Source organism: Dromaius novaehollandiae, chromosome 2, assembly GCF_036370855.1.
Source record: "Dromaius novaehollandiae isolate bDroNov1 chromosome 2, bDroNov1.hap1, whole genome shotgun sequence".
NCBI lineage: Eukaryota > Metazoa > Chordata > Aves > Casuariiformes > Dromaiidae > Dromaius > Dromaius novaehollandiae.
The window spans coordinates 55,312,910-55,338,768 of NC_088099.1; the positions used below are offsets into that span (position 1 = coordinate 55,312,910).

The window sequence follows — 25,859 nt, forward strand, 5'->3', positions numbered from 1 at the left end:
TTTGAAGGTTTTTAGCCACTACAGCAGTCAAGTCTACAGCAGCTTTCCAGTGGGAAGAGTGGGGACAAAAACTTGAGCTGTATGTGAGGTGGCATTCAACAGATTTACGGACAGGAGCGTGTGATGCAGTGCCCAGGATGGCGAGGGCTGGCTCTGAGCACCCAGCGAGTCTCTGTCTACTCAGCACCCCTAACGCTTGCGTATCAATAAAGGCATTACAAAATGGGGAAGAGGGACAGCGGGAGAGGAAATGGTGGATTCCGTTTAGTAAGACCAAGTACGAAGGAGAAAGGCATTAGAAGAAGGAGCCATGACCGAGAAAGGGAAGAAAGGGTCGAATTCCAGAAAAATAAAGCTTCTGTAGTTCCCTTTTAATACTTTCTGGCTGGCGGGGTTGTCTGAAGGCTCTGAAAGCCGGGTAGGGTCTCAACAAATAAACCATGAACGGCGATAACGGTCGTTTTAGTCCTTCTGACAGGCCTGAGGGCCGCGCCACCGCCCGCCCCGAGGGGCGCGCATGGGCGCGCACAGTGCCGCAGGCACCCGCGCGGGACACGCCCAGCCGCATCCTGCCCGCTTCCCCTCCCCCCGCCCCTCACCGTGCCCGCGAAGGGGGCGGAAGAGCAGGGCCGGCCGCTGTCTGATTGGCTGGCACGCCTGTCAGTCGCCGCCGCCTGCTCCGCCCCGCTGCGGAGCGCGCCGCCCGCCCCGTGCCGCCTTGCGCACGCGTAGCAGAGACGGGCGCTGAAATTCAAATCTGAAGAGCGGTTGGGGTGGTGGTTTTGCCACTCTCGGGGCGGCGTGAGGGAGCGCACGGAGCGCGGCGGCGGCAGCAACGGCAGCGATGGACCCCTTCACTGAGGTGGGGGCATGGCGTGGGCCGGCCTCCGAGTCGTGGGCTGTGGAGGCGGCGCAGCTGGGGCTTGGGCTGGGGGGCGCGGGCGCGTGTGGTCGTGGAGGAGGAGGAGGAGGGAGGGAGGAAGGAAGGAAGGAAGGAAGGTGGCAGCGGCCGTCTGGGGTGAGGAGGGAGGAAGGAAGGAAGGAAGGTGGCAGCGGCCGTCTGGGGTCCGGACGGGAGCCGCGCTCCCTGTGGGCCCGCTCTGGGAGCGGATTAGTTTTTCCCAGGTCTGCTTCCTGGCTAAGGCCTCTGAGGCACTCCCGGCCCTCCCTCCCCTTCACCTTATGCCGGGGAAGAGTGTGCTTGTAGAGAGGCTGAGCAATGGGGGGACAGGTCTTCCCCCACACACCTTTTTCTCTTCCCCCTTGTCTTGCTCTTACTTGCTTGTACCTCCAATACTGCAGCTGGCCAGGTGTTTGCTGGGTGTGTGATTTCCTCCATGAGAGGACATAGGGGTTATTCAAGGAAGGTTTTGAAAAGGAGAGGCCCTTTTTAAACAGGGCTGAGGCCTAGTTGGGTTTACTAGCACTTTTGTGTTTGCCTTTCATATGTGTGTCTGACAGATAAGTTTTTCTGCTGCAGTAGGAGGGAGACTGTAAGTTAATGGGAGTGGCATTGTACACATTGTGCCTGGTGTATCTGAAGGCTGGGTGTGAGGTTTGCCTACAGCAGTGAGCATCTCATTAAAAATGCTTCTTATTTGACATAACTGCCTCCTGTAATCAGTCACTTTTCTTTGCAAGCTCAGTTCCTCTTTTTTAAAAACAAAGTGGTCAGTTGTTAAAGCTAGACTTCTGTTTGCATGCTTGAGATTTACAGAAGCAAAATCAGAATGAAATGAATGGAATTGACCAGCTTGAATTTTTATGAGTGTTGTAGCTTTCTTAAAGATGTAGCTCTTTGGTTTTATGTGACATATGTAAAGCCATGGAGCTGTCTTGTGACTGCTTTAAGAAATACCTTAGTATAAATACATAAATGAATGAATGAACTCAAGTCCACAGCCTGTCTGAACGAAAAGCTAATCTAAAAAACTTCAAATCAAGTACACTGAAGAAACGCACTCACTCCTTCTCTTGTGTGTCTGACATACAGACTGCTTTCCTTAAATTGAGTGCCTGTAAAAGAGGCTTGCATAGGTCTGATTTAAAAAGAATGCGTAAGGTATTGGTCTAAATGTATGTGCTAAATGTGTTATGCCAAGACAGACTTCCCCTACCCCCATGTAAAGCTTGCTAAGTATAAACAACCAGAACTGCCTTCCTTACTTGGTAGTGAGTGACATGATGAGGCTAGTCTTAAATAATTTTCAAGTCCAGGCTACTAAATCAAGTTTAAAATTGTTTTGCATGCTGGGAAGGATTCCAACCTGAACACACCCTTCTTCCAGATAACTGATTTTGAAAAACTATGAGCAACTCTGAGGGCGCTCCTTGAGTAAAATTTATTCAGATGTTTACTAGTACTGTAGGGTGCCTAAAATATTGCCCTATCAAGAATGTTTTATGCTGTGGAGGACTTCATTCTGCTATTGTGCGAAAAATCTGACCATATTAGCATATCTGAATTTAAGTCTAGTAGCTTTCCTCAAAAAAAAAAATCTTTTCTGAAAAGAAAATATATTATCACCTACTTTTAAAGTATGTATGTTCTGGATTTTTTTCATATAACCTTTTTCTAACTTAACTATTTTTAGATAATCAATGCATACAAATGAATGTGCTCTGTTACTTGCTGGGAACTGGTGAGGTGTTGGAAGTATTGATCTTATAAAGCAGTATAATTCAAGCCTTAATTGGCCAACGCATACTGATGGTTCAGTGTTTCCTGACTTTACTTTACAGTAGTAAATGTTGTCCTAGTCTTACTAGGACGCTAGCTTAGTTTAAGCTCAAATAAATTTTGCTGTATGATTCAGTAGAATGCTTCCAGATCACGCAGTTCTAAAATGATGTTTCTTGTGATTAATCTTAAAAGCAAAAACTAATAATCTTCTGAATGTCAGCCAAAATAATACAGAACACACTGAGGAAATCATGCAGTGGATACTTTTTTTTTTTTTTTTAAATCACAATGACTGCACATGCTGCTTGTGACCTTCATCTTATAGTTGACTGTATAATTGCCCTTTCTTCTTTAACACTTCTAAATATGGTCCATGTGTGTACTTTAACAGATGCTTTCAACAAGTGAGATTGTCTGTCAACATTAAAAATGGGAAGACTTTCTCTAATTCTAAAAAAGTGCTCTTGACACACAAAGCATAATCATTTAACTGTGACTTTATATATAGGAATTTGAAATCTATTATGAAATGCTTAAGTCCTGTTTTGAAATTTGGCTAGCATCAGAACACTTAACATACTGGTAGTAAATGCCTTGTTAATGATCTTGAAAAGTAATTCTTGAGTTCAGCTAAGCGTGGCTTACTCATCATGTGTAATAGCAGAGTTTGAATTATGGCAGTTGCATGGAAAATTTGAGATTCCACAAGCCAATAGAGATTGGACTTCAACAACAGAGGCACGCATTCCTGTGAAATGACATCCTATTTGTAACAAGTGAAACTTGATTTTACTGAATGTGCCTGTGCATTTGAATAGAGCTATAAGAATAGTGTTTTGGAAAATATGCTCAGCTTCTATTTACATAGTCTTTGCTGTTTTATTTATGTGTATAGTACCTGCACATCTTGCAGCTCTGTGTTTTGGGTGGGTGGAATCAAGGAAACAGGCTTGGGAACAAAACTGACATGTAACTCACAGTGAAAGCACTCTCAGTATTTCATGTCTTCCCTGCCCCCTTCCCCCCGCCTTTGCTGTAGAAATTAGAGAAGTGGCATTTTGCTTTCACAGAAAATCGAGTTTGACTTTGTTTGTTCTGTGTTGCCCTACAATGAAACATTGTTTAAGGCTTCAGCCTCAGACAGTTAAAAACGCAAAATGTGTATTTAATTGCTACGCAACAGGACAGATAATGGCTGGCATAGTTCTGTCACTAATTTATGTACCACCAAATGAGTGCAGTTTATGTGCTTTCCTTTAAAGCCCATTAGTTCAATCACAATTTCTTGTCTCAAACTGCCTTACAACCTAGATCAAAGGCATAATTTAGTATTCTTTAGATGTGATCAAATTGAGTGATATTGCTTTATGAATGCAGTTATAAACAAATTATTTCATACTTGAATGCTATAAAGAATTACTTGTTACTAGTGTAGAACATTCATTAAACAGCTAGTTCATATGGAATGTGATGTTGTTCAACTTCCTAATGGTTAGGGAATGAAAGAATATGTTTTTAAGATAGCTTAACTGAGATCTCTCTATATGTTTCTCTGTATACAGATATATCGTGATAAATAGCATGTATATGAAGATGAATACTTATGACATCAGATTTTCCTTCTTAAAACTTAAACTTGGTAGTTGGAAGTTCATTCTGATTTAGAAGATGTAATGACCTCAAAATTCTTCTATTTTAATAGCCATGCATTTTGTTGGGTTTTTATGACTCTTTGGGAACCTCTTTAACGTTATTTCTTTTCTTAAAAGGTTAATGTTAAATCAGATGGCCTGAGCAGGCATGTCAAGAATGTGTTAAAAAAAGCCTACTAGCCAGACTTGACAGTTCTTTAGGGCTGGCATGTGGTGACTCAGTAATAACTTGTAGTTACTTTGAAAAATATTTCTGACTATTCGAGGCTCTGTAGAAGCCTCTAATCTTTTTTCATTTTGTCATTGGTTGTGTCTCTTTAGCCTGATTTACTTTGAAAGCCAAGCCAATGGGAGACACTAGTTGATTTAATGACTGGAGCTTTGGAACCTGCTGGCCAGCTTCATCTGTATTTAATACAGGAGTAGATGTCTTGCATCTAACTATGTTTCTACAGTTTTTATGAATGTCTGTGGTTAGGTGAGAAAAGACCCAAATCAATGCTTCTGTGGAGGAAATGCTGCAGCCTGTTGTCTGTCTAGCAGGGCAAAAAAACTTCAGGTAACCTGCAGGCACTTACTGACTGGCTAGATAGGAAGAGGGTAGCTATTTGACATAATGTAAACTGTTTTTTAGATTTATGGTACTTCCTGAAAATGAGAGAAGCAGCATGTGTTGCAGTGGTGAAGTGAAAGTATCATAGGGATCAGGGGTTACTGCAGTGAGAAAAAGGAAGTAGACAGAAAAATATATGTATGTAGAAACATGTTTTGTTTCTTCTGCTTTCAGGAGGAGTAGGGCATAACTAGTCAGAAAACCAACCTTTGAATGTTTCTATAGCATAGTGTGCGCTACAGTAGATCAGTTAGCAACTTCTGGTAGGTGTATTTATTTTGAAAAGTAGTCTCAATACATTTCTGGTATAATGGACCTTACTATATGCTTTTCACAGTAAAAACTCAAACTGTTAGTTTGAACTGTATTAGTTAACATGCATACTGAAGGGTATAGTAACATGTTGTTTGTTGACTATTTAGAAACTACTTGAACGAACCCGTGCCAGGCGAGAAAACCTGCAGAAGAAAATGGCTGAGCGACCTACAGCAGGAGCAAGACCCACAGTGCAGACCAAGAGGGTCAGGGAGCCTTTGTTAGAAACTAGTAACCAGACACCTCTGCCTGGTGAAGAAGGTATCATACAACAAGTATAATAAAAATTATCTTTTGATATGAGCTCTGTCCCTTTTTTGGAGGCAAGGAGATAACTCTTAGTATTTCTCTTAAACTAAACAGTGATGGATGCAGTTATCTGCCCACTAGGTCTGAATATGTGTAGTGTTTAGTTTAACCCAAGAGCAGGTGCTCTAAATAATTAGTAAACTATTTAAAAATAGTGCTATGATGGCAAAGATAGTGTCCCGTGCTTGGTAAAATTTGGTAAGGGTAGTCTTTGAAAGGTGTATCTGGGTGTACCTACATCATAACTTCCATCTCTGTTACACTTTTTTACTATTTCTTTGAAAATGTTTCTAGATAACGCTAATTGACTTAAATACTTTGACATACAGTGAAATCTAGTACAAAGCCATCACCATCAAAGAGGCTCTGCTCTAACAGTATGGAGGCTCAAGTTTCCAGTTTAGAGAACAGACAGCCAGTTTCTTCAAGTTCCACAAACCATCATTCTCCTGAGATGACTTCAGAGTTGCGTGTAGCTGCTTCTAGCAGGACTCCATCAGTTCAGTCCCCTGAGAAAGGAAAACCAAACGCTAAATCGGAAACTCCTGCAGCCCTTTCAGTCAAAACGCGTATGCAGAAATTGGCAGAACAGCGACGTTGTTGGGATAGTGAGGGTATGTTTTGCTTGCTAAATGGTATTAATGTTTCTCATTGTTTGCATTGATGATAATGTGTGCTAGCAGAACACAACTTTGTGTGTGAATGCTAATGTTTTCACAAAGAATTCTTATAGCCAGCACTGGGGAAGAAGCAGAAGGGGATGCCTAGAATAATGAAACTGTTGACTACAGCTTTGTTTTGTATACCTTTTTCCTACTACTTGTTTGAGGTCTTGCTCCTCAGAACAGTGATGTAAAACTAGTAAACTGCTTGATTAAAAATGTGTTGGCTTTACAATGACCTTAATTCAATCTGAATAGTCCCAGTGCCTTCAAAGCTAATATCCTGATTCTTTTGATAGGAACAATGTCTAATAGTTGATAAACCTAACATATATCAAAATGCAAATATATGTAGTATATTTTATTAGCAAAATAAATGTGTTTTTCTTTTTTCTCAGATCCTTCTGAATGTGCTCATTTGTCTCCCCTCCACTCAAAAGACTTGTCTGTTTCTCCACCTAAGCAGCCATCTATTGCCCTGGCAAGTGATACCCCTATTGGGAGAAGAGGCCGTTTAGCTAACCTTGCTGCTACAATTGGTTCCTGGGAAGATGACCTAAGTCATCCATCTGCAAAGCAAAACAATGCACAAGAACAGCCTGGCACTACTTGTTTATCCAAATTGTCCACTACAAGTGGAGCATCTGCTAGAATCAATAGCAGCAGTGTAAAGCAGGAAGCTGCATCCTGTTCTCAAAGGCTTGTTGAGGCTTCTATTAATAAACCAGCAACCTCAAAGATATCGGTGAGTGTCTGATTAGCTGCCGATTAAGAATTGATTGGGGTATTTGGGGGGAGAAATGTTAATGCATACCTGTTTAATTTGAATGCTGATACCAATTTTAAAGGCTTGCTGTGAGCAATCTCAATTGGTTTACAACTTTTGCCTCATTGAAATCCCATGTGCACTCTTTTAATAGACCTGAAACAGCTTAAAATTCCCCTTTTGAGATTTAAAGGTGTCTGCGTGGGTGTCTGTGTCCCTACACACCTTGTAAAAGTTGGTGTCAGTGATCCGTTGCCACCCTTTTCTAAAGAAGGGTTCTTAAAGTGATGAAAAATAATCTTTCTGGGTTTCATTCTGTAACTTTGTAAAATTGACTGACTTCTTATAGGATTAATATTTACAGTCTTAAAGTCAGTCAGAACTCTGAGATTAATAGTACCTAATGACTTGTGCCATTTATGAAATGGCAATATGTGCAGATAATCTTGTTTGGGGAAACACTGGAAAATATCTGAAGCAGCTGGCAAAAATCCAGAATCAAATACTGAAACAAAATGAAATAATGGATCAAAATGCTACAAAAAGCTTAAGATATGTTTTCAGCTTTTCTTATTGTTCAGTGAAATAAGTGTATTATGTTAGTGTGCTACGCAGAATGCATCATTTTCTTTTGAGGGCATGTTCAAGAATCTACAGTCTCATTTCAGTATTATTCCTTTCCTCCTTGTTAAGGATCCAAATAATTTCTTAGAAAAATCCTCAAGAGACGCCGTTCCCAGTTCTAAGGAATCTGAAGTACCACTCCCACTAACAGAGAATCCCTGCAGTCCTCAGAAAACTGAAGAACTTAAACAAACAGTAAAATCAACTTTGTCTCAACCAGTTCAATCCAAAAAAGGGCTAGTCAAAGGAACACATGTGCAACTTGAACCTCAGGATAAACCCACAACACCAGGTAAATATCATTTTTCAGCTTCAGTAAATACTCACACAAGTCACATTTAGCTCTCTCCTGTGTTTGAAAATTACATACTAATTAACAATGTATGGTAAGTAACCATAACAGGTGGTCTGTATTTACCATTGTAGCTTTAGTAAAGTGCCAAAGAGGTCTATGCTAATGATCATAGATAGTACAGCTTTCATATTTTGCAAGGGGGTTTTGGACATGTTTTTAGTAACCTAAACTCTTCAAAGCAAAACTGATCTAACTTTTCTCCTTATATAAAAACGTGTCCCACTAATATCAGTCAATTTAGACAATTCAAAGCTGCTTTCAAATGGCTGGATACAATACGTATCCAATATATACCAGATAAAGAAGAGTCTACATAATTGTTAGCAGACACCAAAGCTAAATGCTTTCAGTTTTGAAGGCCATGTGTAGATCCTTAAGCTTGCATAGTGCCCTTCCTTTCAGTGATAACACTAGTGTCAGGAGAAGTGTTCCTCCCCAATTTTAAATTCAACTACTTGCTGAGTTTGAAACTTAGATTGGCAGCCTGAATTCTTTGAAATGAGTAGAGCAACTCTGTCTATAGATATATGCTGACATTAAAAGACAAGCTTGATAAAGGGAGGTGGATGCCAAACAGTGTATCTACACATTTAATAGAATGCTTATTTAGGTGAAGGAAGCACATGAGGCCAGATGTAGAGGAAAAGTTGAAGAAGCAAGTCAATTTAAACTACACCCCCCCCCCCAAAAAAAAAAATAAAAAAGAGAGAGATGACTTATGAAGTGTCATAAGAGGCAGACGCCTGCCTGCTCTGATTTGCTGCTTTAGTAACTTAAGGGTTCTGTTGCAGCAGTGCTTGCACTTCAGGTTTAGTTTCTGTAAAGTGTAACAGTACAAGCTGTAAAGAAGACATCTCAATTGCTTCCTTGAGAATATTCAGTGGGTTATAAAACTGTGGTGTGATTTCTGTGTTTTTGAGGGTTTATTTTAAGGCAAAACAATTATTCTTATAGGGGGATTGGGAATTAAGCCGTTCTTGGAACGTTTTGGAGAGCGCTGTCAAGAACATAGTGCACAGAGTCCTGCTACGAATACTACAGGGTACAGATCACCCATTGTTACCCCAAATACAAGGACAATCCAGGAAAGGCTTCTCAAACAAAATGAAAATTCCTCTACTGCCAGTTTAGCGCTTCAGCTTAAGCAGGTATGAGTTGCTGTACTTCCAAGCTTATAAATAAGTTTGAGAAAGATTCTTACTGTTCTGCACCTACTTGAGGAATTTTAAATGTCTTGACATCTTAAGACTGTCACTCCCCCCCCCCCACCTTCCCCTTAGGAACGTGAACGAGAACTTGCATGTATTCGTGGCCGGTTTGATAAGAGCAACCTGTGGAGCGCAGAGAGAAGCGAAAGTTCAAAGAGAAAAATTACAGAAGCTACAATGGTAATGTATCAGAAGATGATAGTCTGTGAATTGCTTTAACATGTTCTGGGTACAGGGATGGATGTGCAAAGATGAAAATCTATGCTTTTTGAATGTCCAGACTGTACAAGACTGCTTGCCCAGTAGTTTGTATGATCATTACTAAAGTACTGTGGATGTGTGTCGTCATCCCCCCCGGCCAAAGGATCAGTTAAGGAAACAAATGATACTGTTTTGAGCTGACTAATTTTCTCGTTGATGCTTTAGGTGTGCTTTTTTTAATACTCTAAACTTTAAAAACAAAAAAGGTGCCTCACAACAAATCTATTTAGTACAGTTGACTTTCTTAAATAAATGCATATGATCCTGCTTGACATCGGATATGCAACCTTTTTTTCTAACTTGTGCTAGAACATTTCCTTCAGGCAATTTTCCTAGTTACTTTGAACTTCATCTCCTGAACGTACTATGCTTTTATTTTTGGCAGGAAAGCCAGTCTCAGGCTAGTCCAAACCATCCTCCTAGTTCAGATGCCACCACTTCTGGATCAGCAGATGATGCACTAGCAGATGATAAGCCAGCAGAGTCTCCTAGTGTGGAATTTTCAGGTGAGGACCGTCACTGTTAGCATGTGGCTCATACTGGACTGAAGCACTGTCCTCTGTATTAAAAAGCAGATAAGGAGGCTAGTAGCACTGGTGTTCAGAATGGGAACTCAGTCTGTCCCTTATTTGACTGTCTGTCTTTAAATCTTGCCATGTGATAACAAGTCTGCACTTCTACACCACTTGAAAGACTGGCAAGGCAGATGGCCTTTTGGTTTCTTAGTCAAGGTCTATCTGTGTTTCATATCTACATGGAAAGTGCAGTGTGTGAATGAGAATGGACAGTTTTAGACTTTATCCATATTGTAATATTAATGTCTCTTTATCCTATCTTCCACAATGATCTAATGGGAAGAAGTGTTTTCCCTTACAGTTTTCGCTTATAATAGCATTGTTTCTCGTAGTAGGGGAGCGGAAAGAATCCTGAGATGTTTATGACATCCTGTCTGGTGTTCAGTAAATGGAAGAGCCTCCTGTCCTCTGGGAAAGGAGTGAACATGGTTAATGCTTCCCATAGACATTATGGGCACACAGATGTACTTCTAGAAAAGCAGGATGATATGCTGTATGCTCTTGGGTTATGGATATGCTCTTGGGTTGGGGGGTTTAGAAGGGAAGGGTGGGTTTTTTGTTGGTTTTTTTTTGTTTGTTTTCTCTATCCTGCTGCTCTTGAATGGGATGCACTGTACTATGGTTTCAGCATTGTTTCTTATGCTATCCATTTCCTGATTATGAGATGGAAGAAATCTAGCTGCTCAGGTTGTCAATCAATACAATAAAAATAGTATTTTTTTTAACTTCAAGCTCACTTGAATACTCAATTTAATAGTATTTTTCATAAGTAGTCAGCTCTATTAATAAACTTCTAAAAATCAGTAATTTAGGAAAAAAGTCAAAGGCTAGACAATATCTTCAGTGACTTGCTTTTGATGAACTTCTTAGACACTGCTAAATGTGAAGAGACTGATAAACCCAGTCCTTTGAAGATCATACTGATGAGCCCTGAAAAAGTGATGTCTGTCTCAAAACTTCAACAACTTGATGTGAAACAGAATGGTTTGTATTGATTAGATGTATTTTAACATGTGCTTAACTTGCTGTTCCTGCTTGTCCAGCAGAATGTGAATATCCTTCAAGTTCAAATTATGAATTCACCATACATCTGTTAATATCTGCATGTCTATTTTTGTAATCAGATTTATATAAACAAGTCAGTAAACTTTTTTATTGTAACTCCTCTATCTTGGCATTGAAGTCTTCAAGGAATATTAAAACACTGATATTAAACTATTGGGGAGGGATGGAAATGATGGCTCTACTATTGAACTTGCATTTAAATTTCAGACTTTAAAAGATGCACTTGCCCAACATTTCGTGTCTCTGCATCAATTTTGCACTATAGATGACAATACTATATTAAAATAAGGGTGTTAGTATGTTTTAGGATTCTATATGCTTTGCTGTAACAAAATCAACTTTTTTTATCAAGCTTACATGAAAAGCAAAAATAGATAGTTTGTCTATTTATTGTCTCTTTGTTTATTTAATGAGACTGAAGAGTTTAGTCTTGATGCTACTAATATTTTTAAAACATTGCCCTTCAGATGAAGTATGTGAAACTGAAATGAGCGTGGATGATGAGCTGAATAGCTCAAGAGTGATAAATGAAATTTTTGAAGTTCTTCAAGAGGATGGTCCAGACATAGAAAAACTAAAGAAAGAAATGAGCATGAGCCTGGAAGGTGAAAGTGATGAGGATGAGCAGGAGGAGTCGCTAAATATTTCATCAATGTCTCTGTTAACCCCTTTAGTGGAATCTGTTGGTCCAGAGGTGAGTGTCCTTAGAAGGTGGGAAAGTGCTCGTTTATCGTACAGAGATGAGCAATTTGCTTATGAACGGTGATATTTTAGTGTATAATTTACAAATGACACTTTGCTAACGGAACTTTACATAGGCAAAGTTTCTGAAGTGTAGCTTAGCTTTTGCTATGTCACACTTGAGTACTTGCAAATAGAAGTCCAGCAGGAGTCAGGTGTATGCGTGCGTTCAATGAAATTGTTACTAGTTCAAGTCTTTTAAGAGAAATAACTGTGAAACAGTACCAGTTTAGAGACTAAGGCTGAAAACTCCGAGTTTACAGATCTGTTGGTGTCCTTTAAAAAACAAAAAACAAACAACCCACTCCCCAAAATGACAAAACAAAATGCTCTGCAACAAGACAAGCAAAAATGATAAATTTAAGTTGCTCCATGTCCTTTATATTTGTAAATTATCCTTTAAACTATGTTAAGCAGTCTCCAAATTTAATATTTATGTGTAATCACAAAGAGAATAAAGGTGAGAGGAAACAGGTCACGGTCCGTTTGGAAAGATTTTTGTAAAATAACATTTTCTTCTCCCTAGGCCTTTATTTCCCCTTCTAAGTCAGTTGGTGAGGACAGCAGTGTCAGCGATGCAAGTCTGAAGTCTGAAAAGTTCCAGAGGACTAAAGTCCCTAGGGCAGAGTCTGAAGATAGTATTGGCTCTGTGTCAGAAGATCGCAACCTCCTATATAGGTAATGAACTCTCAAAAGTTCTCTGTGTAAGTAAGCAAATGAAAACACTTTTCATGGCTCTTAAAAAGTGGTTGATAAGAGAAGAGGTTTGAGGTGGTAGGTTAAAGGATAGAAGGGGAGAACATGTTTGTTATACAAGTATGAAGACCCTTTCACTGAAGTATACTGCTTAAACTACAAAACAAGCTTTCTTCAAGATCTCTGCCTTTATCAAAGGTTGCCTCTCTGCGTAGTTTTTATGTTGCTTCCACTTAAAATGAGTCAATGGAGTACTTTCTCTGAAAAGCCCTCTAGGCAAGTTGGAAAAAATCAATGCCTCACCATTTTATATATACATACACACACATACATATTAACTTATTTAGCAAATTTAAAAATTTGATATTGGATATTTTTCATATACTATTCATATATAAATGTTAAATTATACATATATATATATATATATATATATATATATATATATAAAAATCTTGACACACCTGTGAAACGTATTTAACGGTTTCCTGTTTTAAAAGTGTTGATGCATATAGATCTCAGAGGATTAAAGAAACAGATCGTCCTTCAATAAAGCAAGTCATTGTTCGCAAAGAAGACGTTGCTTCCAAACTAGAAAAGAAAAAGAATGGCCTATCTGATCAAGTCAATATTAAAAAGAAAATGCAGGTATCTAGTATTTTTTTTAATTCTTTTCTATTTTATTATTTCCCTGACCAGGACATTCACATATACTTAGGGTGGCAATATTAGTTTGTCTAGCATAAAGATACAATGAGCACTGAGTGATAACTGCAGAATTCAAGTAAGGGAAGCTAATGCATTCTTTAATAGGAGAGCAAGGCATTGTTTGGAAAAGGGAACAGGGAATCTGTATTTTGTTACTGACACTGCATTATGCAGGTTTCACTACTACATCCTTTTAGTAAGCAATATTCTGATCTTCACTGATGCCTCACTCACCTACATCACTTCTCTTTTTTTGGTTAACTGCTTCTATTAATATTGGTGAAGGGGATGCTAGTGCTCTGACTAGATATGAAGCGTACAAACACTTAGAGCAGTGTTTGTATGCTACGTTTGTAGACTATCTAAATTGCTTCTAAGATGGGAAAAAGGAATGCACAGTGTTCTTTTGTAGAAGTAAAACTGTAAATTGCTAGGCTTTCTAGTTTACTAGCTGTCTAAACAACAATCTGATTTGCTGAAGCATAGCCAAAGATGCTAATCTCAAGGCATTCCTATTCCTTTTTTTGGACTTAACAGCAAAACTCTCATGTAATTTTGCTAATTATTTCTACTACTACCTTACTCTAGGAGCTGAATAATGAGATCAACATGCAGCAGACAGTAATTCATCAAGCCAGCCAGGCACTGAACTGCTGTTTTGATGAGGAACATGGAAAAGGGTCACAAGAAGAAGCAGAAGCAGAGAGACTACTTCTCCTTGCAAGTAGGTTTTTAAGACTCGAGCCCAGCTCTTCACATTGTGAGCCCTTTGGGAAGAATTGAGTTCAGACAATCAGTTTATTATGGTACTTTGTACCTGCCTATTTGTAGGTTTTTTTTTTTCCTCTGAAAAACAGTAACAGGAAAACATCTGTTCTGTCTCAACTTCTCCAATAGGCAAGATGATCTTTTTTCAGTCTGTTTCTTGCCTCCAATGTTCTGGAAGATGATTGACACCTCTGTTGCATTTTATATACTTTATATGAAAGTATTTATATACTTAAGTATATACTTATGTAAAACAGCTTATGTTCAGTAATACTTCTTCACAACCATACTTATTTATGTTCTCTGTACAGCTGAAAAGAGAGCTGCTTTATTGGAAGAACTAAATAAAGTGAAGAGTGAGGGACCTCAGGGTAGAAGAAATAAAGCTACTTCTACATCTTCTGAATTTGCTCCATCCAGGGGATCTGTTACCATTTCAGAAATGCGTCTACCTCTAAAAGCAGACTTTGTGTGTGGTACAGTTCAGAAACCAGGTAAAACTAGCAACTGAAAAAAGCTATAATGCTCCCTCCTTCCTCTTCTCCTCCTCCCCCAATATGCACACATTTCTAGCTTATCCTCCCTGATTTTTGTCTTCTGGTTGGTGTTTCTCTAGAAGGAGGGTGATGGTAGTTTAGTAACAATATTGAGCTGCATTCAATGGATCTGCTTTTTGGTTAAGTTGTCAGTATTTTCCTGGTCTTGTTAGTGGCATCCTTTTCTGGCTTGTGAGGTTCAGGAAACTTATCACAAATTTTTCAGCCTGGTCTTAAAAAGATCTTTCTGTGGTTCTCTGTAATCTGTTGAGGATGAAGTAGAATTTTGTATCTTGAGTCTTTCTCTGTCACTCCTCTGAAATTTTCTTGACTAATGCAAGTCTAGTACTAGATATCAATAGGTGAGTCCTGACCTCTGTTTTGTAAAATGCGTGTTAAGTCTGTCTTTTTAGTCCATCTCTTAACATCCCCAAATACTTCATTACAAATGCTTGTTTTCTATTTCTTGTCATATTTAAGTCATTAAAGTGTTAAAATGTGGATTTATTGTTTCTTTTATTCTGGGCTAGATAAATCTAATTCGTGCTAGAAAAATGTCTGGCAATACCTTTCTGTAGGTAGCCCACAATAACCAGTGCTATTTTATAGAATACTGCAGAACTTGATTGTAGCTGGATACTTGTAACAGGTTCCTGCTTCTTGCCTCACTAAAATTTGATGATGGGTTATTGGACGGAGTCCTGTTTTATAACCTTTTTGTTTTAACTGTTGCATGAAGCATAAAATGAGGTTTTTGTCTTTAAATAAGATCACAGACGAGAATATGGGTGGAAATGTGATGTTTAACCTCCTGATGTATTACAGTTCTTGTTGTGTGAGACATGTTATGTGATTCTCCTCTACTTTATAGGAAAGTCTCTTTAATGGTTACAAAAAGTCTGAGTTTAATTTCTCAAAATTCTGGCAACTAAATTGTCTAAACAAACAACTATGAACTATTTGTGAAAATGGTGTGCTCCAGAAATGCAGCACTTGCTATGTTCTGTGCACCAGAATGTACTCTGTTTTCAGCTTTTGTGAAGAGAATGTTAAATATGAATGGTATAAATCAATGGTTACTGGAGTCTACAACAGTTGTTCTGAAAGCTTTGACCTGTCCTATGCAACAGAGCAATCAAACTGTTTTGTTCTTGTTTTTAATGTGATATGACATTATGCAATACTCCTGCTCTACCATTCATCAGTGTTTTACAGCCAAACTCCCAAATTGTGTCCTGGCTGCTGAGATGTGCTCTTGTGGTTCTCTTCTTTCTTTTTTTCCTTTTTGTGAAAAGCTGGGGAAATGAGTTGCCTGGATATCAGTTCCTTCATAGGAACTGAAAAAAGGATGAGACTAGACAGCAGAGAAAGCTAATGCATAGTAAAGCAGACAGGTCTAGAGAGTAATAGTAGAGTCCTAAGGAACCATGATCAACTACTGAATCTGACTGAAAGCTTTTCTTTCATGTAAGTGGGTAGTATAAGTCTGGCCTGAGGTGCCCAAGGCACTAATGTGGTTGCTGTGAATACTGTGGAGGCAGTCTTCCTAGTGGATATACTAGGAAAAATAATTAACTTATTTTGAGAGTAAGTTTATAATCAGTTCTTTAATGTAACCCAAGTGTGTAAGTGGGATGAAACATCTTCTGTTTAATGAAAATACAATACTTGAGGACTATTGGATATTTGGACACCTCTCGCAAACAAAACTATCTCAAATGTATTTTCAGAAGCAGCAAATTACTACTATGTAATAATATTGAGATCTGGAGCAGAAAACATGGTTGCAACTCCCTTAGCAAGCGCTGCCAGCTCCCTGAATGGAGATGCTCTTACTTTTACTACAACATTTACTATGTAAGTATGAAGAAGCTGTTTTGGAACCAGTTCCATCTTTGACTCTGAAGCATACATAAAAATATTGTTTAAAGTCTTGTATAAGAATGTCATATTCTGCAAACAAATATTGTGAGGTTTTGTGGTATAGGTATTTCCTGCTTCAAGAAATAGCTGCACTTCTCTCAAAAGAGCAATTAAACTGATTCCACCATCCGTCAGCTAATCTGTCACTTGCTTTTCTCCTTTTGTTCTCTTCTGGAACACCTGCAATGACAGATGGGTTGTTTTCCCTGAGATGGTGTTTTTCTGTTTTGCCACGACTAACACTTTATATTGCTATTAGACTTTGGTGTCTGGAAAAAATAGCATTGTTAAAACTAAAACCTCAACTGGTAGCTCTCAATGTTAGCTAAAGAGATCTTTTTGGGTTCAAATGGCTGTTTGGTTTTGGTTTTCTTTTTTAAAGAAAGGGGGGGGGGGGGGAAACCTTTCCAAAACAAATAAGCAAACCCTCTTTTTAAAGCCTAACTCTTGGAATTATCATTTAAGGCTAGTTACTCAAAACCACTCTCTGCTTCTAGAAATGTATAGTGGACTGAAGGGTGCATTTTGAGAAATGGTAGATGAACCATATCTCTTTATTTCCATCCACCCCCTTTTCGTTCTTTGAGTTCTGGAAAGTATCTTGAGATAGTAATATGCTTAAGTCTTAACACAGCGTAATGCTGCCTGCACTGGAGAGTCCAATTGTAGAAATGAAGGAATCTCAGGCCTATTGACCTGCAGGGACAAACTATGACTTACTAATAGGAGATTGGGTATTAGTCAGCACTTTGGCCAGCCATCTCCTGAGTAGAACCTAGATGCTTCTAACTGCTCCCTGGAGAACTTTAGGGGGGTTTGCCCATTTTTAGGGAGGAGAAGGTGGGCAGAACGAACAACTAACTTAGAAGAAAAATACTTCTTGCCTCAGTCCATGTTTAACTTTATTTTTCTCCTCTTCTGCTCCCCCTCTTTAGGCACGATGTGTCCAATGACTTTGAAATAAATATAGAAGTTTACAGTTTGGTATGTATCAGTCCCTGTCAAGAGGCTGTATAAGGCAGTATGAAGTGTCGTACTTTCTTAATATCCTCTTGCCTTACAGGTGCAGAGAAAAGAAGTTACAAGCACTGATAAAAGGAAAAAGGCAAATAAATCTAAGGTAAATGGAACATGAAAATCATAATGTTTTATTTCAACAGAAGGTATGCTAGGAAGACTGCAGTGTTCAGGGAGAACTGACTAATAGCCTTAGTCAATCTGTTGATTGCTTTTACTCTCCTCGTTCTTTCTTGGAACATCTGCAATAACAGATGGGTTATGAAGTCCTTCAGCTATTAGTGGATTGGACCTGCAGCACTTAATCAAGTCTGAAATGTATTGGAGGGGAAGGAAAGGAGTCTTACTAGTTCTGCAAAATGCTCCGTTAGTTCTGCAGAATGCTGTGCTTCACAAACTTTTACTGAACACATGTGGTTGCCTATGTTAATGATTCAGTATCCTTATTCTGTTTTACCTAGACTATACTATTCAGGATACCCTACCATGCAGTCTGTGGCGTTTTTTTCCTTAAAGGTTCTGTTGATGAACTACAAGACTTTTCTTTCTGGTGTTAAGTAAAAGCAGTAGTTGTGTATCTTTTATTTTTTAAAGCAAATGTGTTAACTTCTTGAAAGTAAATATTTCAACTTAAATAGAGTGCAAATTATAGATGTACTTACTTCATTAAGATTTTGTAACCCCAAACAAGCCAGTGTCTTTCTGGAGGCTTTCTTCTCCTTGTCATTCCAATAGTTGGGTGCACAATGTTAGCAATTTTTAGGTCTGCTTTCCTCCTTGCCAAGGTATCTGTCACTAAAAGCACAAAACTTGAGTATCTTGCAGAGAAGTTAGGATGAATTTGTAAATTCTGACTCTGAGAATAGAAATAGTAAATAATTCTGAAGTCTCTACTTTTATATTGCACAGTGAAAGCATGCTTCCCTCTGTCCCTCAGTATAAATGAGTTTGATGTCCAGGGTCTTTCCCCTGTGTTGTAGCTTAGAGGAATCTTCCCTTAATACTGAATGCTTTTATGGTGCTCTAGGTAAGTTACTAACATTGCTAACATATGCTAAACATATAGCTTTGGCCTCCTGGACCTGCTTTTTGACAAGCTGCTTATATTTGTCTCTAAGCCTGAAGAACAGATATGTACATAACTCTAGTTTATGTCTAATAGAGTCTCACTTAATATTGAGATTTTTCACTTAAATATTGATACATAAGGTACAACACTACCATATTGAGAATGTCTGTATTTGTGTCCTTAACTTGTATCTTTTAATAAGCAAATGTAATTATAAAGCTTTGTTACAGGAACAACAAAGTATACTGAGATTGCTCTTCAGATGTACATGCACACAGTCCATCCCAATCTAATGCATACTTAAACTTAGATTTTTTTTCCCAACAAATATTTAATTGATATGTAGCTTTTCTTCTGAGACATGGTACATTCAGTATGGGTTCAAAAAACAACACTGCTTGACTCATAACAAGAACTAGTAGCCATTCAAACTTGATTTGGATAAGCCTTAAGTAGTTTCACTGTCTAATTTACATGCTAATGTAATAGAAAATTTCAATAGCATGAAATTCAGATACATTTATTTTCTTGTATTCTTTTTGTAGGTTATTACTCCAAAGAGATTATTAACATCTATTACCTCTGTAAGTATGAATGTAACACTATAACAAGCTCTGGATATGACTGTTTCCAAAAGCCATATCTCGCACAGAATAAGGTCGCACTTATAGTAGGCTCTTTATCCCTTACTTGAAACTCTATAAACTGTCCAGCTTTCTGCAAAACTCTTCAGCACCAGCTCAAGAAATAAAACTACTCTAAATAACTAATGCTGGAAATTTGCAGTTACTACACTTACTTGGATTTTTAAGGTTTTTTTTTCCTTAAGTATTTCAAATCTGGTTTCTTTCTAACCTAACCGTAGTCTTCTATAGAAATTGCCAGAAACTTCTCTTCCACTAATCTTTTGTTTCTCTGTCTTTCTAGAAGAGCACCCTTCTTACCCCAGGTAAGCAAAATTTAGCATTTTATACCAAGATGGAAGTTAGCACTTGCTGTCAAAAACAGTATATCTATTTAAATAATACTTCTAACAGCTGATAATTTTGTAATGATAAACACAGAGTTATGTCAGTTTGCCAACCTAGAAACTCACCCTGTGTTACCATTATATTTAGTGGAAGCTCCCTGCAAAAAAATCAAAATTTGCTTCTGGTATCAAATGCCTGTAGTTTACATGTCTTTCCTGAAAAGATGAACTGAAAGGTATTTAAAGATTTAAAGTAGAGTCTGATCTCAACAGGCCAAGTAATATAGAACAAACTTGACATTCTTGAAAATATGAACAGACTCTGAAATACTGCTTTTGTGTAGTCTTTTCATCAACATTCTTAGTTTTTCTGGCCCTTGAGAGAGAAGGGGAACAGCATCTATGTACAAGTGTTTCTCTGACTATGTAAAAGTAGCTTATGTTCTTGTGTGCCTGCAGTTTGATATACTTGAGCTAGTTTAATACAAGTTGGTAGCAATAAGGAGCTCATAAGCTAACTCTGAGATGTCTACCATGCTGCTGCAACTGGGACTGATTCCTGTGCCTGAGCCAGAGTGCTTGTTTCTGTGATACAATGCCAAGAGGAGTGTAGACAGACAAGTTCTGCAAGACTGCAGCATGTCTCTTCCTTGCAAAAGTGTTTTGTTGTTTTGTGTTTGGCTTTTATCTTGCCTCTTTTCAAGACCCAACTGCAGGGTATGTGTGCGTTGTGGTATGCCCTACAGTGCTGTCTGTCCCCCTGAAACCTCTTAATGTGTTGTCCCCCCACACGCACACACTTGGGCGAATTTCAGAGCTACTTCCCAAGAGAAAGGACATATCGAGGAGAAATGGTGAACACCCAGATCCTGTCTGAATGTGCTGCCAAGATGTGTTGCAAAGGTTGCTTCTCCTGGAGTACTGAGTAGGGCACCTATACAGTAGTACAAATGCAGCCTATCTAAGCCTTGCAGCACCTTAATTGTGTATTGTGTTAAGACCTGTCTTGAACTTCTTTCTCCATAGCCATGGCCAGTCCAGGTGGTCCTAATGCTGTGCGCACTACTAACTTCATCCTTGTTGGATCCCACAAGCTATCGTTGTCTTCAGTAGGAAATAGTAAATTTGCATTGGACAAGGTAAAGAAAATAATTACTTACTGCTCTGAAGATAACTGCATACCACTAAAAAATGAATGTTGGTTTACTGTTTCCAGACAAAATTATCTTAAAAATGAAACCACTGTAAACATACATTTGTATGTATATACATATTTATTGCTATTCCTCAAATTTAACTTCATGAGATTGAAATATAAATTTGAAATGCAAAAGAAAAGACTTAAGTTATTATGCCAGATGTTCTTTGTTTTCCTTAGCTCAATATAAGTATAGTTATGCAAATATTATGAAGACATTTGGTTACTGAGAGCTTTTGTTGAGAGAGAACTGTGGTTAGCATCTCTGTATATGGTCTTGATATTGCTTGTTGTTCTTAACATCCTGCACTTCTCCTAAAATGTGTTTTAATGATAACAAAGTTTTTGAAGTTTTCTGCATTTAATTGACTTCATTGCCACATGAATATAGCTAGGAGTACAAATTTCATATCCCGATTAAATTTGTGGAAGCAGACTATCTTAATATTCTTTTCAAAGAGAACTCTTATCAAGTTGTATAACATTAGTTCTTTGTCTAAATAGAATGTTTATTGGCTCTTACTGTTACAAGTCACAAAAATCACATACTTACATTGATTGTAAACTCCGTAACAACTTATACCTAAAAACTATTTTAATAGGTATTTGTGCCAGCAGCTACTTTAAACTAACTTAAGTCAAAAATTATGACAAATTACAGTAGGGCTAAACTACAACTTTATCTGTTCAAACAGCAGTGAAAGAATAAATTTGTTTCTTGGTTAATTGACTCTTACTGAGATAAGTGTAGTATTGCAGTTACAGCTTTTGATGAGAAATGAGATAATAAGAACTGGTTGTATTTGCACACAAGATTGTAAACTATCTAAAACTTCTGAAAAGCTAGATGGGATTTTTTACTTTTGGCAGATAGGAGCAGAGTCTTTTACTAGAAACAGTCTGCTGCATTAACAGTTGAATTGCAGTGCTATTACTGATTGTATGAACTTGAAGAGCACCAACATTGATTCTTTAGCATAAAACTTCCTTTTAATCAGAACCACCTGTAGAAGTCTTACTTATTTGCATATGGCTTGGTTATTTATTGGAAGCCTCTTGTTCTGGGAGGTATGGGGAAACAGGTTTTACTTTATATTCAGCAATTTAGGTTTGAATCTTTTTAGTTTACTCTTTGAGATGGGAGACTAGACTGGGCGAGCACAGCTGTAGCACTAGACTATGGCATAACCACAATGTTCAAATGGAGTTCCAGGGAAACCCTCATGTGGTAAAGTTTTTTTCCAGGTGCATAACTTCAACAGTTTTGAATAGGAATTCCCTTTTTGTCAGTGGTGTATGTGGGTGTGGCTGGTGTGTGTGGTGGGTGGGTTTTTTCAGGCTTGTGACCTTTGCATTGCTTTAATTTTGCCTTGGCCCCTGGCTGTACCAAACAGCTCCTTTTTAAACTTGCTCCATGCGCTCCTTCCTGAGGATCAAACTGCCACCACAGTGGTTTTGCATGAGTTTCATTCCTCCCTTTTATGCAGTGTTTAAATTAAGGGTAGAAAGCATGGAAACATACTCATGTATAACTTGTGTCCAGTTTTTAAAAAAACTTAACTTCGCACTGATCACATTGAGCATGTTTCTTTTTCCCTCTAGATAAATTATGAAGGGGAGGAAAGAGAACTATTGGGCTATATGTTCCAAGACAAGGTTGCTATGGTGACTTAGTTTATAACTTAAAATTGGAAACTGCTTCCTAGTGCATGTTGCTTATGTCTGTTTGCCCTTTAATTCTTTCAATTTTATTTTTTTTTTAATTCTAAGAAAACACTTGCAAAGACATACTAACTAAGCATAACGGGATGTTACAAGCCTTTAAGATTTGTAGGGTTCTTCTTCTGGTCTTGTGCAATGCCAAGCATGCTGCTAGAACTCAAAGCCATTTAAGACACTTAGGGCTTTTCCTTAACTAGCATATGTCTGTAGTCTTCCTAGATCACTAGAGGAGTGCTTTTCTTTGAAACAAATTGACGCCTCTTCTGAAGACTGCTAGTCAGGAGACTTAGGCCAACTTCTGGGCAAACTCCACAGTAGATAGCATCAGCTACTTGGGTAATAGAGGATTGGGGGAAAACCACTAGCATGCTAAATACTGGATGAATTCAACTTGTTGTCATTGAAGAAAATCAGTTGCTAAAGAACTAAATCTCATTTCTTAGTCTGTCAAGATCTTGTTTGAATACACTTGTTAACCAAAAAACAGTCATAGAGAACTAAAGTTTTGGAAGTCATAAATCTGAGGTTCTTATACACAAATATAAAATTAATAACACTTTGATTAGTATGGCCTTTCATTTTTTAGGAATATTTAAACTGTTATGCTAGCAAGAGATTAAAAACAAGTTATCTCTGAAAATATGTTTTTATTTAGTCAATAGTTAACTCTCCTTAGATATTCTTCAAGACAGTTTTAGCAAATTTTACATATATTTTTCTCAAAGTTAAGCAGGTGATTACTTTAAGGCCTGATATCCCCTATTGGTAGTTCAGCTCGAGATGTCTCAGTAGCTGACAGTGTTCTTAAACTGTCTTTCATAAACCATTTCCCTGTCTCTCCGAAGAAACCACTTATCAAATTCTTGAGGTTCATCTTGAGTCTCTTTCAAGATGATTTTTTTTTTTTAATGACAGTAAGCCGATTTATTCTTATGGTAGGTATCTCAATGATCACACCAGAATGCAAGCTAGCCTGGTCATGGGCTTGAGTTTTTCCTCTTCATTTAGCTGTTTAGTCAGCAAAATGCTTTCTTTCTCCTCCTGTCTAGTTTGCCTTAAAAGGGATAAACTGCTGACTAGGATGTAGTATATTCTCTTTATGTATACAGTAAGATGTTCTGAGACCTCCTTTAATAACTAGTAATGGTACTATAGGCTCCGAATAATCAATACATTGATTTTGTTAGACAGCTTTTGTGCTTTACTGTCACACAGCTCTTTAATCCCTTTCTAACAGGTCAGGACAGAAGGATCTTATTTGTAGATTGTGCAAAGTTAACCAGTAAAGTGCAAACTTTGAGTGGGAATTTGGCCAAACTTCCCTGAGCACCTTCCTCGGAAATGGATTTTACTGCAGTTAGGGTGGATATAAGCCAACATTTCCTAACGTGGCATGTGGGGCTCTAATTTCTTTATTGATTAAAAAAATCCAGGACTAATGCAGTTTTCTACTATGTGGATTTTTTTTTCCCCCCACCTCTAAAATGGTCATGCAGACCCTAATCTGGTGCTTAAAATTTGGCTGTTCTCTTCTATAGTGCCAAGTACACGAGGAAGCCATGCATGCTGTTAGTTGAGTAGTTCTAATATGTGTAAATGATTTGATCATTTGCTCATGCGGATGCATATTGTGTCTGGGCCAAGCTGCAGTATGCCTGCATTTCAAAGGTCATCGGTTTCTAACTGCAAGACACTTGAGTGTTCTGCAGGGTTTCTGAGGCCTACAAATATGTACGCCTTTAACTGTTGAGGGTTACTCTTGTTGCTCTTAACTACTGGCAAAACTTATTTCTGTTTGGACATAGATTCTGTGGCTCTGAATGCCACTTTGTTATTGTGTACACAAGCCTGTTTCTTGGAAAAAGGGTTATCTCCCTGCATTTAAGCAGCATGATCAACTTTTGATGTATCTAATAAGACAAAGCACCTATGTTTCTGGTTTTCTTTTTTTAACAAGATTTTTACAGTAGTGGTTATTCAGATTAGCCACAATATATGTTAGAATGCCCTGCAAATGATTTGCTTTCTGTATTAGCAATCTGTCCTGGTTTTCCTGTTTAAAAAAAAGGCGGGGGGAAATGAATGTGATTCAACAGTAGTGGTGGGATCACTCAATGTAATGGGGCACTAATGTACAGAGGGGTTGGGAGAAATCCAAAGGCAGTTTTTGTTGCATGCTTCTCCTCAAACCTCATGAATACTGAATCAACACTAACCAACCTCTAGTACAGTAGTTAGGCTGCTTTTTCCTCAGTGGTGGAAGGTAGGGTTTGGAATCTCTTTAGGTAGAAGTGACTTAGTGCAGGTCTTTAGCACCTTATGTGCTAGTAGAAGAGAACTGCTTGTATTGCTTTTCCCCTTCTAGGCTTTTTTGCAGAAATATTTATCTGGGTAGGTGCTGCTACATCAACATGTGCCAAAAATGCTTATGGCAACCAGGTACCAATGCTGTGTAAGCCTACTTTGATGTTTTCCAAGCGGCTTAATGTCAAATGGAGGCAGGAGCTTGAAGGATGTGGACTGCTGCCTTGTGTTGTTTCTAACCATACTTTGAAAGCCTGTTTTTTCTAGATAGAAGCATGTTTGTGCCTCTGTCCTGAGCAAACTAATGAGCAAGTAAGTCTTGAAAAGCTCCTAAATTGCTCTCTTGCTCGAGACTCTGACTGCTTCTTTCTGGCTGGAGATCCGAAGAACAACACATTGCTAACATCTTGGTGCAGGTGGCTTGCTTGAACTGGTAGTATAGATATGAAGAGGTATCAAAATTAAATGTCTATTTTACTTTTTGCAGGTTCCCTTTCTGTCTCCTTTGGAAGGCGATATATATCTAAAGTTAAAATGTCAAGTGGACTCTTCTGTAGAAGAGAAAGGGTTCTTGGTAAGATACTCACTTTAATGTCCTTCCTTGGAAATAGGTGGGCTTATTAAGTGTAATTGCTTTTTTTAACTTCACCTATTTATTTGTAATGATAATGAAGTTTTATTAAACTGGTTTGACTTCTCTCCCCACCACCACCAAACCCCCAAACTTTCCTAGTTTATCTTCTAAACCAGTTTAATTTAAAATTGCCTTTAGCACTGTTGCCTTTTACTAAAACCTTAGAGTTTGTATGTATTCTTTTTAAATGCTATTCATTTGTTATCTTGACCTCCAGTTAGTAGTTGTTTCATATAGTCTGTATGTGACATGAGGTTCTAAATTTTATTGCCAGAAACTTTTACTTGGACTTCTCTTGGCCTACTAAAAAGAAATTCTCTCTAGCAAAGGATTTTTTTCCACTTTGGACTCTGACTTACAAGCTTCACTTTTTTCTGAGAAATTTTTAAAATAATACTCTCTAAAACTGGCCTTAAATTAAAATGTAATTACAGCTGATACTTGCTCCTAATAGATGGAGCCGTTGAGCTTCTATCCAGCAGATG

At 38.2% G+C, this 25,859-nt stretch overlaps 1 protein-coding gene across 5 annotated transcripts in view; it reads left to right on the top strand.

The window, feature by feature from the left end:
* Nucleotides 1–686: 686 nt before the first annotated feature.
* ANLN (anillin, actin binding protein) overlaps nt 687–25,859 on the top strand; it is a 30,408-nt gene continuing 5,235 nt past the window's right edge. The window contains exons 1-22 of one of the 5 annotated variants that reach the window (XM_064506553.1): nt 687–862; nt 5,371–5,524; nt 5,902–6,186; nt 6,633–6,979; nt 7,694–7,916; nt 8,934–9,127; nt 9,260–9,367; nt 9,834–9,954; nt 10,894–11,007; nt 11,556–11,782; nt 12,356–12,507; nt 13,026–13,173; nt 13,822–13,957; nt 14,313–14,495; nt 16,268–16,394; nt 17,396–17,444; nt 17,524–17,580; nt 19,092–19,130; nt 19,474–19,495; nt 20,543–20,655; nt 22,317–22,379; nt 25,228–25,314. In XM_064506553.1, coding sequence (XP_064362623.1) covers nt 845–862; nt 5,371–5,524; nt 5,902–6,186; nt 6,633–6,979; nt 7,694–7,916; nt 8,934–9,127; nt 9,260–9,367; nt 9,834–9,954; nt 10,894–11,007; nt 11,556–11,782; nt 12,356–12,507; nt 13,026–13,173; nt 13,822–13,957; nt 14,313–14,495; nt 16,268–16,394; nt 17,396–17,444; nt 17,524–17,580; nt 19,092–19,130; nt 19,474–19,495; nt 20,543–20,655; nt 22,317–22,379; nt 25,228–25,314 — 2,967 coding nt within the window. In that variant the 5' untranslated portion in view covers nt 687–844. The remainder of the gene's footprint in view (nt 863–5,370; nt 5,525–5,901; nt 6,187–6,632; nt 6,980–7,693; nt 7,917–8,933; nt 9,128–9,259; nt 9,368–9,833; nt 9,955–10,893; nt 11,008–11,555; nt 11,783–12,355; nt 12,508–13,025; nt 13,174–13,821; nt 13,958–14,312; nt 14,496–16,267; nt 16,395–17,395; nt 17,445–17,523; nt 17,581–19,091; nt 19,131–19,473; nt 19,496–20,542; nt 20,656–22,316; nt 22,380–25,227; nt 25,315–25,859) is intronic. The other 4 variants (XM_064506555.1, XM_064506554.1, XM_064506557.1 and 1 more) reach the window with 4 other exon arrangements.